This window comes from Poecilia latipinna, unplaced genomic scaffold (genome assembly GCF_001443285.1).
Source record: "Poecilia latipinna isolate Pla-1442-1.1 unplaced genomic scaffold, P_latipinna-1.0 Scaffold601, whole genome shotgun sequence".
Classification (NCBI taxonomy): domain Eukaryota; kingdom Metazoa; phylum Chordata; class Actinopteri; order Cyprinodontiformes; family Poeciliidae; genus Poecilia; species Poecilia latipinna.
Genome location: NW_015113217.1, coordinates 232121 through 249613, shown reverse-complemented (window position 1 = coordinate 249613; position 17493 = coordinate 232121). Strand labels below are relative to the sequence as shown.

Genomic DNA, 17493 nt, shown 5'->3' with positions numbered 1-17493 from the left:
GAAAAAACTAAAAAATTGCCTTCTTTTAAAAAAAGGAAAAAAAAAAAAAAAAAAAAAAAAACAGCAGCTCAGATCTTCCTTCAACCTTTAATAACTGGAACACTGACCAACATATTTGATGTGTATTGATGATTTTGATGATGGCACTCGACAAAATGAAATGTTACTGGTTTTTCAATTAGTGACTGTATGAATGCTTTATGACATTTTATTTTTGTGTTTTTAAGATGTAAGGCACTTGCCTAGTTGCTGAGAAGTGCTATACAAATAAACTTGATTGATTGAACTCAAGACATCAGAGTTGACCTCAGTCAATAGGATGGTGAAACCCAAGGGAAATCCCAGACTAAAAGCCATTCATTGCCAGTGCATGCCAAATTATTATTCCGCATACTGGTGGAATGATTTTGTTCTCCTCCTCTTCCTCCTTTCAGCTTAACCAACCCTAAAATTTAAAATTAATACTGCCAGTTTCTGCTCCTGTGGACACAAACACGAGCCATCCCCTGCACACAGGCACATAGCTATTTTACTCCAAGTGTTTTATCTTTAGTACCGGTGGTTCAAGCGTATTTTAATCCTGAATGAGAGTTCTGGGAAAATCTGCCGAGACATTACACCAAACTATAAAATAAGTGTGGAAAATCCTCTGACCATGTTCACACAGTCTGTAGCAGCGTTTTTCCACCCTAACAGGATTTTCACCATACGTCGTTAGATAAATGGTGTAAATCCTTACATAATTTTATTTCAGTAAAGGACAGAGGAAATAGTGGAAAAAAGTGGAGCAATATTGGTGGAGGAGTACAAATCAACCATTCATTTTAATTATTAGTCAGCCCCCATTGTTAGAATTTTTCACAGCGGAAAATGCTTTGGTTGTAATGATCACATAATTCTGTGACAGTGTTATTTGAAAAATAAATGTAGTCTTTATTCTTTTCAAAATTGCAGATGGGATGGCTTTAATGGGCTATTCTAGACACAAAGAAAATGAATTATGGCATAGAATAAAAGAAGCAGTAGAGGGGAAATCCACCTTGAAAATAAAGTAATTCTTAAATTCCTAGGGAGTCACCAAACCACTGAGCTCAATTTTATTGCCAACGAACAAAAAGCCAGAGAGGCTTGATTATCAGCACCTGTCTGTCTTTGTTTTGGATCCACAGCAATTTCATACATCTGGACCTAAATCAGGACACCACAGGATATTCATCTTTCTGAGCCTCGTCTGCTTTTGGGTTACATTTTTTTTCCTCTTCTTTCAGTTTCTTTCATTATTAATGAGGTATTATTTTGGCCTGCCTTGTTTTTTTATTTGTTATAATTTGTGCGACTGTACAGTAAGAAAGGACAAAATAATAAAAAGTTGTAGGGCAAAGAAAACCTATAAATTCATTTTTATAACAAGATATATTTTCCTATAGTACTGTATTTCTTCTTGTCTCTACATGAATGTAATATATACCCTCATGTATTTCTGTAACTTATGTAAACTCACTCAAACAGGGGAGTATGTATTTAGCTTGCCTGAACTTCTGGCCTCTCTCCCAGAATTTGAACTGCACCCCTGATAAAACAGCAGACAAATGGGTCACACTGCCATAAATACAGTCAATTTTACTGAGACGACATCAAACATTCTTATTTGGATTTTTTTATGTAACAGAAGCAGAAAACGCATGACAGCTCAAAAAGAGGCAGATTACGCTTCATATGTGGTAGTTTATGTGTGTTTTGCACAGTGTGTTTGCCCGTCTTTAGCGATTATTGGAGTGTTACAATGATAAACAGAAACCAGCAAAAAGGAACAATGCTTAGTTTTAACTAAAGTCCTTAAGAAATAAAGACAGAGAGACATCTAGCACCAACTGAAGATTTGGCTGAAACATACTTAATTTGACCAAAACCACTCACAATACAGGCTGTAGGTCTAAAAAAGGAAAAATTTACTTCTCTATTCATTCCTTAAACACCAACCATGGAACTATACCTGATCTAAACTCTGCTAGTAGTTGGAACAGATACTTGGAAACTGCACAGATCATTTTCAATGGACACAAAATGACCTGCATAAGCACTTTGAACTGCCTTGTTGCTGAAAATGTGCTATATAAATAAAATTACCTTTCTACACTAATGCCTGGCTTTATGTAATGTATTTTACATAATTTTGTTGGAGTCTAACCTACATGAAACCATTACATAAAATCCATTGATAGCTGCTGCGCATAGATTTTAGTCACTTAGAGAAAATTCAACATAAGACTACAAAAACATGTTTGCACTGAGAGAGACATTTATTACTTACTTAGAAACGGTACTGCCTTGATTCACAGTACAAAACTGCTACTTTCTTCAGCTATTTAACATGCTGGCAATGTATTGCAAGTACCTCAAGATTCTGACATCTTGAGGATATGAAATTACACCGTTTCTATGGTCTGATTTCCTTCATACCATCTATAGCGAACTATAATTTATAACATGTTTGTTCTTTATTTCTAGAAATTATGTTATATAACCTGGCACTAAAATGACATGCTTTCCCGTGTCACATGAATATGTGAAATAAATATATTTCAGATAAATCTCTTTAAAGCATACATTTAAAGCATCTGCTATTTATTTAATATGCCACTATAGTGTCCTACTATGATTCCTAAAAGATTATCTGTTTTAAAACCAGAAAATCAACTTTTCACTTTGAAGGCAACAAAATTGGCCTCATAGTTTTTAGTTTTTTTTTTGTTTTTTTTCATACAGTCCTTTGTGACTTTGCCTTTACTAGTGTGTTTAAAATTGGCCAATTGTGTATTTTCTAACATGAAGTCATGAATGTGAGGAGTCAAGGCTCAACAATAATCCAGTCATCTCTACATTTTATAATGTCAATTAAAAATTTCAGGTGTCAAGTGAAATTTAGATAATTTTTATCAAAGAATTACACGTACATAGCAGAAAATGTACGAATTGTAGAAGATACGACAATTTCAAATTATACATGCTTTAAGATGTTTGCCTTGAGAAATAAAACCATAGTTTGGATATCCAACTTAGAAACAACTGAAAGCACCAGATAGTTCATTATACAAAGCCACCTGGAAATTTGTCCTTGGAAAACACATTCAGAACTTCAGCAAATAACTGAAAGAGTCGTACTTCAATCACGTTCCATCTTCCAACTAGCAGACAAAAAAAAAAAAAAACTTACGGCCAAGGTTTAACAAATCTTGAACACATTGTGTTTAGCTCAAGTAAAGTAGTTATATTAAGTGTATATTTTAATGTGTAGTAAGTCTTACTTGTCTTTGAGGAAGTCCACAACTCTTCTGAAGTCATCAATGCAATATTCCCTCTTCATGTCCATCAGGACACTGTCTGAGGCCGACTGCACGGGAACATGAAGGAAGGCATAAACACGGGGATGATTTAAAATCTTTGCCATCTCCTAATGGGATACACAGAGAAGGAGACAGGGGCATGGAAGGAAGATGGGAAATAAATTAGTAAAAATATTTTAGAAGGCGGTGTTCGTCTTACGTTTTATATATAACATCTACAAAGTTACTTATGCCATTGCAATTTCAAAGAGTCTTGAGAAGAAAAAAAATCAATGTTGTACACACTCTTCCAAATAGCCCATGCAGTTCCAAAGCAACCCTAATTACCCTAATTAATTGGAAACAGCCGTCACCATCAACAGGTGAAAAACAGTAGCTCTCTGCAGCTGGTTTGTAGTGAGTCAAGACTAAAAACCAAAGAGCTAAGCACCTGTGGGTGCAGTACACAGCAGTATTTAAAAAAAAGAAAAAAAAAACATCTTTCACACAAAGAATATTGCAGGAAATCAAAAGTGACACCTGCTCTGTTAAGGCCGATAGTGTAAAGGGTAAAACATCTGAGGATTCCCATGAAGGTTAATCTGAAGAACACCACCCCAATAGTCAAACATAGTGGTGGCAACATGATGGTTTGGGGATCCCTTTAAGTCAATTTAAAAGGTAACTTAATCAAAGCAAATTGCATCAAGGAAAAAGAAGACTACAACAAGACCAGCAATCTGCTGAGAAACTTGCTCTTGGGTAACTTTGGATGCTTCACATCAACAGCGTTGAAAATAGTTTAGCACAAATATTAACACCCGCTGTACAGTTATGCAGTACACCCCGACTTCTAAAATACTTCTCGTCTTTTAAAAAAAAAATCTATTTAATGCACACTTTCTGTCAGGGAGAGACATAATTTGGGGCTTAATAGCAAAACTCTTCACTTAACCCACCTAACATAAAATCGTCCTTGGATGTCTTTGTTAAAAACATTTGACAATGGATTAAAATACATTTTCACTCAACATTCAATAACCTGGTCAATACAGAGATCACAGTTTTACAGTTTTTCTATAGATGTATCAATGTAAAACTTATCTTAGCAGAAAACCACGACAAGACAAAGAATTGGTGAATTAAGAATAGCAGAAACAGAACCAACAAAATAACTGCTTGGAAGTAAATTACATATGTCAAAGGTTGGAAAGCCAATATAATTCTGTTTTTTTATCAAGCACACCTGCAGTGGACATAAACATTTAATTAAAAAGTTAAAAGTCAGTATTCCCTAAGTTGTGATGTACATAATTAAAAAAAAACAAAAAAACTTTCTAATAAAGGCATAACACTTCTGTGCAGAAGCATCAGCTAGAGGCCAAGAGGTTAACATTCTCACTAAGAGATCCTTGATAGCAAATAATTTGAGCTCAGAAACAGAAACTCAAATATTTCTATACAAGTTAATCACAAACCCCTGAAGGAGAAGAATTTAAAATCTCTCTCTTGGCTCATTGAATAAAACGAGAAGCTCCATTAACATTCCTGCTTCTTTGTGTAATCTTTTCCTTACAGACCTTCAATAATGCCTTCTCCTTTCAGTTTTTCATTTATCTTTTTCATTTTGCTAAAAGAGAAACAGCAGTGGGAATTTGTTGAACACCCAGCAGATGCAAAGTCCCAGGAGTCAAGGTTCTTCCTGCAGAGACTCTTTGTGTGAGAAACGCTGATAGCAACTACTGAGAAATGCAGGTCCTCATTTCAAAATGATGCAGAAGGAAAAGAAAAAAAACACAAAGTCTTTAATTAACCCATTGAAGATTTTGGACCCTGAGGTTTCTAACTGTTTTGACTAAGAGTTATACAAATACTTATGGTATGCTTTGTTCCAGAGTTTTTTTTAGGAGAAGAAAGAGTAGTAGTTACTTGTTGAATAAAAAAAAACGACCTTAAGATCAATTAAACACAGTAACATAATTAATTTCTTAAAAGCATTACATATATTAAAAACATGCAGATTTTTACTCTCAGAGATGAGAATCAGACAAGAATGACAGAAATTAAGATTCTTGACATGATCTCAGCTGAGTAAAGTTAAGGTCTTAGAAAAACAGCTGAACTGTGACATAAAACAAGAGGAGAAAACTTAATTTTGTGTCTTTTGAGCTGGAATGTCGGGAACTTTAATTGTGACATAAGAAAACCAGCCATCTTTATTTGATCACGGATCTAGTAAATGTAAATGCCTCCAGATGGATAAACAGCGGTCAACAAAACCACATCATGCAATAAAAACACAACCTGAGCAGTTTGATTTTTTTTCCATCTTCGCTCTTACACTTTTAAACATAATTATTACAGTTTTATTCTAGCTTTTGTTTTTCTTTTATTCAAATTATTTCCTCTAAAACAGTTCGAGAGACCACAGATGTGAGAATTTTTTTTTTTTTTTTGTGATGGACATAATCAAGATGGTATCATCATCATGCTAATCACCATAAGAAAAGAGAAAAAAAGAGAGGGGAGGAAGGAATGATTTAATGATTCCCTACAAGAATATGCTGATTGCAGTCCATTTTCTCAATTAAGAGCTATTGTTGAACGCTCTCTCCTCCATACAAAGACACTAAAGCATATGTGCACAGGAACGCACACACAGACACAGCTCAGTGGCAGCGCCACAGGGGGTTGACCGCAGGAAGCTCCAAATTAGAAAGAATTAATTTGGTTGGAAAATGGAGCTTGATTGGTGACAGAAATCAGGCTGTAGCACAAGAGTGAATGTGGCTGCACCATGAAAAAAAGGAAAATGTATGAAGCAGATTGCATTTTGGTGATTTTTTAAAGGTTAATTTAGCTCCATATTGATTAGATTCTTTCTTGTAACTCTTATAAAAGTAGAAGTCTTTTTGATGTCTTAAAGTATGGAGTGTCGTGAACCTCAAAGCCACAAAAATGTGGAAAAAAACCCCCCCAAAAAAACAAGGAGACATGTGCCAGAGCTAGAATGCAACATGCAACACGCAAACAACAATAATCAATATTTTTCTATCTAATCTGGGTGCAATAAAAACAAACCACTCTTCAAATGGCAATACAATTACACTTGATTTGACTAACGGTAATAACTGCTAAAAAGCTCTTCTCTGTCTGTGCCTTTCTGGAGTGGACCGTATTCCATAATTTCTTGAACTAATTTGTCTGTCAGAGACTAGACACATTCTGACATTCAGATATTGTGGAGCACAGGTATTTGCAGGTTATGGTGCCTACATTGATACAAAACCATGCTCGGATATTTTTTCGAATAAAAGGTTGAAGAAACCTAGTCTTTCACTAGAAGTTTCCAAACTCAGTAGAATCATCAAGTATTATCCAAGTGGCAAGTATGATAGTCATCAAAAGAAAGCTCCTTTAGAGTTTTCCTTTTATTCTCTCTGATAAAAAAACAACAACCTTTGAGTAAAGTAAAATAACTTTTTTTCTTTATTGTGTATTCATACCAAAGCCTAAAGAATTTTACACAAAGTAAAATAAGGTTCAAGTGGATATATAAAATGACAGAGAATGATGGAGCTGTTAAACTTTAAAATGGTCAGAATAAAGTAAAAAGATCAAAACTCCACCAGCTAAAATATTTTATATTGAATGGATACTTCAGATTTTTTTTGTATAGATCTGCACACCTCTCTTAAACACATTGCAATCACAATATTAGTCAAAGTCTTATTAGTAATAAGCAATGCGAGAAAGGTGATAATTGTTGAGTATTTTCCAACAACCGCGAGTTCATACTTTGCATATCAGTGTAATATTCAGCATGTTTGCTGGAGTCTCTCTCCAGTAGATTTATTGAGACTCAAGGTACACTACAGTGCCATTACTTAATCAGAGCTGGTGACAGAAACAAATCTTATCTGGTATTATATAAACCCTAACCCCATCCCTTTTCCACAACCTAAAGGCTCACTATCCTCTATGTTTTTTATTTTTTTAATTTAATTTTATTTTATTTTATTTTTTGGTTTTTGGGGAGGATCATAAAACATAAACACAGTTTAACTTGGTAAAGCTTATCATTAATGTCAATGTCCCTGCAAACAGATATCATTTATTTATGCTGCTTTAAACAACAAATAAGGCCTGTGAATGTTTCACAAACTGTCAGCAGATCTCTCTACAGCAAGATTAGAAATAAAATGGCAGTTTTGTATTCTGCTGTAAGGAATAGCAGCAAGAGGAGCTCTGTGTGGTGCTCTGACCTGCCTTGTGTCCATAAGGAACGACCAGAGACAGAGAGCTCATGTCAGAGTTTCGACTGATATTGTTGGACACTTTCTAATTCAGGACAAAATACCAACTTGTTTGATCAAAACATCATGAGAACTTTCACTAAGGTCAAGTAAAAGCTTCTATTTCAGTGTTTCTAAAATGAGTCTTCTGCTGCACAAATACACTGCTGCTGTCTACACATTTGATTTATCCTCTGCGGAGGAACTTCATGCAATCCTACTCAAGTTCTCTGGGCTTCAAATGATTCTGCTTGAGTGCTAACACATGAAACAGTTTACAAGTTATTGCAGCAGACGTAATCAAGACCAGACCCTTCTCTTCTTTACCTTATTGTTGATTCAAAAGAAAGACAGACAAAAACAAGAAAGAAAGGAAGAAAAGTGCACTTTGGAAAAATAAATTTATGGTTTGTAACATTTACATCTTTTAATAGACCTGAAGTGAATTTACAGAAGTTGTAAAGTGTAACCACTGTGGCAGAATCCTCTGTGTAGTTTTATTGCCTCTCGTCCAGACTCAACGGGTGAAAACCGCGTCAGTCAATACTCCCGCAGTAGTAGGGATTACCTGCAGAATGTTAGAAGACTCAATTTACAGGGATGGCATGGTTATGGATCCCAGAGTGGGAAAATAAAGTTTTCGGAATAATGTTTAAGACCGCAAAAACTAAAACATGACTCAAGTCTGCTAAGGAAGCATGATTTGTACATTTATAACCCATCCAAGGCATGTCTTTTTTCTCTCTCCTCTGTTATTAAGATCGTCATAGCCATATAGATTACCCAGCAAATGTTAACAGGGTTTATTTTGTGTGCAACTGTAAACAAAATGACCCTAAAAATCATTCCTGTAACAGAGGTGTAAATCAGGTTGCACCATTACACATTTCAAACACCTTCTGCTTCAATTTACCTTGGAGGATACAGCAGATCTGCAGCACCTCCTGTGATGCACATTAAATTTAAATTTCATTGTAAAAGAAAATTGGCTACATTTGTGACACTTGACTGTCACATTGTGTTAATGTGCTGGTTTAGAGTTAGAGACGTCCTATTGTGTAATTTTTCTTTGATAGCATATCAAAAGTTTGCTTTAAGCAGGAAAAGATTAAGGCAAGTTAAACAAGAAGCACTCCAAAACCACCACACATTTAAACAAGATTGTGAGCAAGCCTCGGTTTTGGAGCTGGCGGTTAGATTGTAAAATACTGATAAATTAGTTTACTCTCTGAAAGATAAGAGTGTGCATGTGTGTATATGAATGTTTGTTTAGGCCATAGTATAGTTTGATAGTTTATCAAACTTTGTGAAACCTGTTGACCTAACGTATCAAGGTGCATTTCACAAAGAAACATCTGAGAAGCTTTCCGTGGGAACCACTTGGAGAAGGGCTTATGTTTTTGGAAGAAAAAAAAATGCAAGTAGATGATTGGATGATTACTGTCAATCACCCAATAATGAATGTTTTTTTATAGATGCAGCAGAAAAAGTAATTGTGGATGGATGCAGCAGCTGTGCGTGGACCTGTATAGGTGATGAAGCAAATAGCAGAAAAATGAGAGACTCCTTTTTGAAGAATAATCCCACTTATTAATAATGCTGAAGTTTAACAATCTAATGTTTTTTGTTTTTTTTGTCTGAAATAAAGGAGAATAAAAGTGAGACTGACCTGTAAAATTTAAATATGGAGATCAAAATATAAGCTAACCCTCAGTCCCAGCAAGAAGTCTGTGTTGAGATGAAACCAATCTTCCAGAGCTATAAAAACACTGGTGCAGAGAAAGCCCTGCCTCTGCCTCCAAGTAAGTCATGTTCCAAATATTAGCCTAAAAATCAAATTTAAAGTCCTAATTTTGATACTTTTCATAATTCAAAAGCATAACTATAACAGCCTTATGCTGTCATGGCTGCAGGATGAAAACTGATGAGAAAATGAAGAAAAGGATAACATGAGGGGTAATCCAAAGAACCGAAGAACAACCTGCAAAGAACTTAAAGGTGGACTCCAAGGTCAAGGCACATCAGTATCAAATTGCACCCTCTGTCGTCATTAGAGCCAAAGTCAACTTCATGGGAGACGACCAAAAAGTCAGACTTGAAATTCCTACAGTGCATAGTGACAACCCGCAAAGGGAGAATATTGGGTAACACTTTATTTGTAGGGGGTTGAATAAGACTGTCATGACACTTTTATAAACATGACATAACATGTCATGAACATGAACATTTATGACTGTTGTCATAAAGCGTCATTCGGTAAATAACACTTTTAATACAAAGTTGACATTATTCAAAGTGTCTTTGATATGATAACTTGACATTAACCAAGAAATCATTACTGATATAAATTTGTTCTAAAAGTATTACTGATTGCACTTTAAAAATGAGGTAACTTTATGTTATTAAAGGTAAAGTTTAAACAGTAATGATTTATTGGTTAATGTCAAGTTGTCATAACAAAGACATTTTGAATAATGTCAACTTTGTATTAAAGTGTCCTAATTTACCGAATGACGCTTTATGACAGTCATAAATATTCATGAAGGCTTATTCATGTTCATGACATGTGTTATGTCATGTTTATGACGGTGTCATGACAGTCTTATTCACCCCCCTTCAAATAAAGTGTTACTGAATATTGTTTGAGCAGATGAGACTAAACTGGGGCGTTTTGGCAAGACGCATCAGCTCTATGTTCACAGATGCATAGAGAGAAAGGAACACTGTCCCTACTGTGAAACACTGAGAAGGCTCAGTTACTTTTTGGGACTGCTTTGCTGAATCTGGCACAAGGCGTCTTGAATCTGTGCATGGAACCACAAAATCTTAAAACTATCAAGGCATTCTGGAGAGAAATGTGGTGCCTCGTGTCAAAAAGCTTGGTCTCAATCCCTTGACTGGTGATGGTTGCCCAGGTGACAACTGATGTGGTCATACTGTTAAGGCTGATCATCAAATTTATTCTCATTATTTACTCCTCTTGCTCCCTGATTCAGTCATAACTACAAAAGCTCACATTAGTACACAAATGTTCATAAGCACATTTCACGGAGAAACTTAAGTGGATACTGATAGAAATTGAAGACCAAAAATATATATCTGACAGGAGAGAGAAATATATCTGAAAATGACAGATTTTTTTTTTCCTATGTAGCTACTCAAAAAAGAACTCCTGACAGCACAATGCAATCAACTAAAATGTCAGAGAGAAGTGGCCCATGAGAGGAGATTGGGCCTTTAACTGCTCCAATCAACAAATGGTGCTACGAGGCAGCAGACATCTGTCAAGAAAAACTGGCTGCAGACAAGAAAAAAAAAAAAAAAAGTGCTCTTGTGTGACAGAAGGAGACAGCACAAAAGTGTTGATCTGAATGTGTGTGAGAGGGTGATCTTTAGCAGGCTAGTGGTGAAGTTACTTGGCCTTTTCAGCTTCAATCACAGCCATTCAGTTTGATGATCTTATATAAGTGCTGGTCTTCTGTAGAAATGGAAAGACAGCAGGGCATTATTTGACGTTACTTAAAAACGATGGATAAATATACTTCTGAGAACTGGCCCTCATCACAGCATTCATATTACCACTATAATCATGAAAAGTTAGAAGAAAAAGGGAAGTTAAAAGGCTTTGAATGTCTTCTTAAAGGGAAGAAAATAATTTATTGATAAAATCAAGCATGGAGAAAGCTAATGGCTGAAGTGGCGGGTAACTAATAACGCTATATATTTTAATTTACATGGTAAAAGATGAAAAAAAAATAAAAATAGTGCACAATAAAATTACTAGAGCTAGCAGAAAATTAGGCCAGGGGAGGAGAGAAAGGAGAAAGGGTAAATAGGGGACAGGAGCAACAAAAGAAAATGACAACTTAAGGAAGACCATTCTTATCTTTCTTTATGTAGGTTAATTGACTGAGGAATTAAAGCAGAAAAAAAGATATAATGCAACTCACTGCATAGACATTAACAATAAAAGAGCTGGTAGCATATGAAATGATTCTTAACATACATCCGCACAGAGTAAGCTAGTGTGTCACCCAAGTATATTTCTAATTATCAGTTAATTGTTATTCCCTATCATTAGGAGGATGGTTTTTTAATTGTAATGTAGCCAAGCAGAAAGCCTACCTATACATGAGGGGGACAATTAGACACCTCCATTAACCCCTGGTTAATTACAACCTCTATTGCTGCTTCCCACAGCACTTATTTTATACTCTTCCTTACCCCTCGTCCCCATCCCCGGGCCTTCATCCCTCTGTTTTCCTTCTTTCTTTTTTTTTTCTTAATTTCTGCCCTCATTTCATTTATGTATGATCTCACTCATCCTTGATTCTTCAACTTTAACTAGCTGTAGTAAATCTAAGTAAACAACACTGATCTGTCCAGGTCAGACTGCCCTACTCTTGCTCCCAATCTTTGTTATGTTTTCACAGGTGAAACATAAAAAGTTGAATTGTACAACTGTAGCAAAGTTTATGCTAATCTGTAGCATTCAGATCTAACTTAATATGTCAGACTCACTTGAGTAGATGCCAGTTTATTTATGCTCATATAGTTTTCAAAGAAGCAATCGTTTCCAGAAAATTTTATTAAGAAGGAAGCCAACAGTAAGGAAAATATACACACATATGTTGGAAAAACATTCCAGAATCATGCGAATAACTATTTTTTTTATCACTGGTGAATGTAAAGGTTTCCAATGAACAAAGTACTGAGAGCGAATGGTAAATGTATTTTCTGTTAAGCGCAACAAAACTTAAACTTTATCTAAATTGCTTTTCGATTTCTGATTATTTGTACAATGTATCTTTAATTTCATCCTGTTTTTTATGTCTGTTAAACCATCTACCTGCCAGTTATAGGATGTGAAAATTAGCATGTTTCTAGCATATTTACACATATTTATTGTATTTAGATCAAAATCAACCATCCATTTTTCTAATGAAAATTGTTGAGTTTATAGGGAAAAAAAAGAATGTTTTCAAAATAAGGACATGTTTCAGAATAATCCGTTTCTAAGGTACTTCTAGAGAACATGAGACACAGCCATGACGGATATTAAGGTGCAGCATTTAATCATAACATCAGGTGAGGTTCACTTCTAAAGAAATTCAAGTCTTGCAGCTCCAAAGAGAAAGAAAAAGTTCAGTGCCTCACACCCGCATTGCAACATATCAGTGTTATTTAATTCTGACATGTTGCAGAATTAAACACTCCACCACAACTGAGTAGTGGAGTTCAGTTGTAGACCTGCAAACATTAAAGTGTAACAAAATAAGCAAGCAGAAGAAATATGGATACTGAATTTTTTTTTTTTATTATTTCATATCACTGCTAGTTTTCTCCTAGTCTTACTATTCTTGCTGACATTTTCAACTCCGTTAATGAACTCATTGCAGGACTTTACAACTAAATATGAAACTGAGCTACAAGGACAGAAATCATCTCTGTTGAGAATGATATTTGTACTCCTTGATCTGAGCATTTTCACCACAGAGAGCAATTCTTAAATTGCTTGCTGTAGCTTCAAAGAATTTAAAAATCAACCTTTTCTGCAAGGCGAAATCGTTCATTAAGTGAAAGGTTACCAGAGCTTTTTTTAACTACACCAACTGGTGTTTTCAAGCTTTTCTAAGAATCAGAATGATTCCTCTTGCCATTAATCTTGTGCCTCCCTAGTAAGAACTTAGAATATATTTGGCAAATTATGCCTGCTAGAAAAATATATCTCCTTGGTTTTGTTTTAGAGCCACAACATGGACCACAGCAGCCTAGCATAAGCCAAGGTGGCTTGATTCATGCCTTAAAACCACATTAAAAGCAAACCATGATTGTTTATTTCTGTAACCGAGTGTCTTGTCTTAATAATTGGAACCACTTTTTGTTTGTTTTTCGGATTATTAGCCACAGCAAAAGCAATTCCTAGCAGAAGTTTTCCTCACTCAAACTGCAGCCTTAACTTTACATCATACATCTATCGATTAGGAATCTACTAATAAGATTAAGACACCACGTTTTAGAAAGCTTTTTGTGGCACTCTTTACTCAGTCTAATGCCCTTATCTCCTTTTCAGTTTTCATTAGCACTACTCTGAACTACGTTAGTGCCTAAAATTTCTCTATAAATATATGCACTGTCAATTCATAGTGAAATCTGTGATAACATTAATAAATTCTTGCCCAATTAATTCTAGACGGTTCTTTCAAAGACAGACAGCCAGATAAAAATAAAAATCATTCTAAATACTGCATCTTTAGTGGAGCAGGAGAAAATCAGAGGAACAAACTGGAAAAAAAAGGCGAGGGTAAACAATGTCCATTGTTCTACTAGAAAAGACAATAATGACTGATAGAACCGGGGTGGCTAAAGAATACACAATGGTCTTTAATTGACTCATTAGAGAGGGAGAAAATGAACTAATGAGCTGAGAGAAGGCTGGAGCTGAACTGCTTGGTAAGCAGAACGGACAGCAATTTAGTTTATTAAATCTAGGCAAAGCAATATTTATTTATTTTTTTCCCCCACAAAGAGAAGACAGAGTATAAGGTTTGGGGGGCGGCGGCAGGGGTGCAAAACCAAACGGTGTGGAGGAAATGGTCTTACTAGCCTAAGTATTTTAGTTAATTTGGTCAAAATGTACCATTGTTTTGATTATACTTTTGGGTGGCATGTGAAAAATCTAGGTATTGGCATCAAGGAACCATAAATCAAATTATAGTTGCAATCTGAGGATTATAACGAAACAATGAAATTAACCATCATGCAGACCATTTATGATACAATGAGGACCTGGTTAGGTTTATAATTAGCCAAGAGCCGCCTGGGGTTGTGATTAGGAAAACAAGATCCAATGATAAAATGCAACGCGATGGAAATCAGACTGTGTGTGTCTGTGCATACCTCCAGGTGTTCCAGGATGTAAGGAGGGTTGGTCATGCCCAGCCTCAGCATGGCTCCTTCAGGTATCTCCTGCACTAATCTCCACAGTAATGTAGGCAGGTCTGTCCCTATGTCTCTGCCGTAAGCACCAGTGTCTTCACTTGTCAACCAGATCTCACACACTCCCTCTGGAAAGATAGGTGGAAAAAAAAAAAAATCACACTAAATGAAAAAACAGCTAATTAGAAAAGCTGTGCTTTTTAAAGCTTTTCAGGTCAAAAATGATGACATAACCACAAAAAAAAAGTTTTATAACCAATAAGTAGTTTAGGATCATCCGGAGGGGATGATTGCACGAAAAGAAAAAAAAAACAAATTGCTGAATTAAGTAAAAACTCCCATGTGGGCTTTCTCTTCTTTGATTGTAGCTGCCTTTACACTTCAGGGAATGTCAGGCTTCATCAACAGAGTTTAAAATAACTTCACCTATTGTAGGTAATGAATATTAAACCCCCTAGGTTGAAGCCGATTGGGGATTTTCAACAAAAGTGATCTGTTTGTATCCCAAGAAATCAGCTGTGGGACAACCTGTGAATTTACGTCAGATATGTTACCAGTGTAGCAAAGTAAAAGCAATTGAGACCAGAAGTAACTCACACAAAATGGGAAAATGAATCGTTTTGTATAAAAGCAGAGGAGATGAACAAAAAAATAAACTTGTGTTTAATCAAAATCCATTTTTCTTTGTTTTGTCAATTTATACAAATGTGTTCAATCCACCAATAGCCCACATCCTCGGCTTGCCAACAGCTCTCCTCCAAATGCTTTCCCTCCTTTGCCACGCAAAGCCCCTTGCTGTCAGTACCTAAATGCTCCAAGGCTTTAAAAGAACCCTATTCATGACAGTCAGTGACAAGCATTAAAAATAACCATCCTACAAACAATTACTGCAGGAATGGGAAGGTCAGATGCAGCAAGAGGGGATGATCTACCGGCTTCACAATAAATTAGAGCCACGCTCAGTGCTACTGTCTAATGATCTGTCACTGGGCTGTAGGTTTGGAAATGGTTGAGTGTCTGCTTAAGCTATGTGTTAAGACATATTATCTCATGCAGGCACACAAAAATAGATTTGCATTTACAGAAGCACAAGGCAAATTGCACGCACACTGGCATAAAAATGTGTGCAACCATCATTATCATTAACTGTGCGAGGATAGACAGAAAGATGCATGTGGTCATTTAGATAGCAAAAATTATGCTTGGCTAATTGGACAGTGGTGTGTGTCTGTGCGGCGGTTGAGTCAAACAGAGAGATACAGATGATACAAAGTAGGAGTTGGATGGATTTTCATGGGAGGGCTGAATTAAAACTGATGGAAGTGTAATTGTCAGAAGCTGATTTAAAAGGTTTGGAGATATCATCATTGTGAACATTAAAATGCAATGAAGATTTCCGAAACCAACCATGTCTGAAAACATCAAAACCAACAACTGATCTCGCATTCTCAGATCATATCACGCCAGCATCAACACACACATACACACACAACACGGTGTGTCCTTTGTGTGGGACTCGGTAACAGCGGAGTTCATTAGTTTTTTTTTAATCTTCTTAGACTTCTTTTAAAATAATTTTCTGGGAACACCAGCGATGTTTCACCAACATCACAGTTGCAAAAGCAATCTTTTTTTCTAAGGGCCACTGAAAAGCTCGAGGTCAAGCTCCACACAGGGACACATTAACCACCGTCAGTATTCATAATTAAAAAGAATCTGTTAAAATTACATTACTGAAGTGGTGGTTTGCAGCAAGATGATTTATCCATAATTTGAGATGTTTGTGATCTTTCAGTCCTAAACAATGGTGCTGAGTGGAGTTCTCTCTCAACTTGTACGGGATAAATTATTTCAGTCTCACTCCCATGTCAAGGCCCTTTAGTGCATCATCTGCATCCTGAGATTGAGGGTGTTGTTTTTTTTCCCCTACATCTAGCCCATCGGCAGTCAGATTTAACGTAACAGCTCTGCCCCAGAGGAGCCATCCCTGAGAGGCTGCTTAATACAGGGTCAGACCTGTAGTTAATTGGTCTGAAAACTGAATGTATTCCTCCCAAAACAAAATTCCTGAGATTCCAACAACACAATGCTGTCGAGGTTGTGTAACGTCTGCTTTACACACACCTATTGTGGCTTCCTAGTTCACTATGTTGAGAGGAGGGTGATGCTTTGGAAAATCTCATGTTTACTCAAGGCCATAGTCATTAGCAGATCTCCAGATAAACCCAACAACCTGACCAACAATATGGCCTTTGGCTTGCCTCTCTCTGTTCCTTGTCATTAGGTGTGCCGATGGTGTTATTGTTGGCCAGGAATGTAGGGAAGGTAGCCGTCAGGAAAAGCCTGCTTGTCCTCCTCTCTCCATCTGGTTAGATACAAACTACACAGCTGCTTCCTCAGGGTACAAGAAGTGATGTCTGGTTGAAATGATGTTCCCAATATTACTGAGAAGCACTAATTACTAAATATGATAAGTGAAGTAATGATCAGGCTTTTCTAGCCCACACTGATTTCTAGTTTTGCTTAGGGTCTTACATAAGCAAAAAGAAAATTGAAAAAAAAAAAAAAAAAAAAGAAAAGGAGAGAGGGTTGGATGTGCAGGGGGGTTCAGCCTTTGATAGAGGAAGCAGCTCTGATTCAAACAGTATATCACAAATCAGAATATTTCCACATACCGTTGTGGAAGATATTTGCTTCCTTTCAGATTTTTCCTGTCCGCTCCAGCCCCCCTGCCATGCCCTCAAATGAATTTTTCAGATCACTATACAAATTTTAAAATCAGCAGAATATAGGCAGAGTAAATACAAAACACACACTGAAGTACTACATTAGTTTTAAGGCAGATGTAAAATGTACACCTTCCAAAAGGTGCATCTCATAAATCTACAATACTTTCACAAATGTATTGGGAACCTTTTTTTTTTTTTTTTTTTTTT

General features: G+C 36.1%; 1 protein-coding gene across 3 annotated transcripts in view; it reads right to left on the bottom strand.

Annotated features, from left to right (window-relative positions):
• Positions 1 to 17493, bottom strand: part of cdkal1 (CDK5 regulatory subunit associated protein 1-like 1) — a 196181-nt gene that overhangs the window by 57381 nt on the left and 121307 nt on the right. For all 3 annotated transcript variants that reach the window (XM_015042782.1, XM_015042780.1, XM_015042781.1), the window contains exons 9-10: positions 14519 to 14685; positions 3306 to 3451 (exon numbers count right to left, since the gene is read on the bottom strand). In XM_015042782.1, coding sequence (XP_014898268.1) covers positions 3306 to 3451; positions 14519 to 14685 — 313 coding nt within the window. The remainder of the gene's footprint in view (positions 1 to 3305; positions 3452 to 14518; positions 14686 to 17493) is intronic.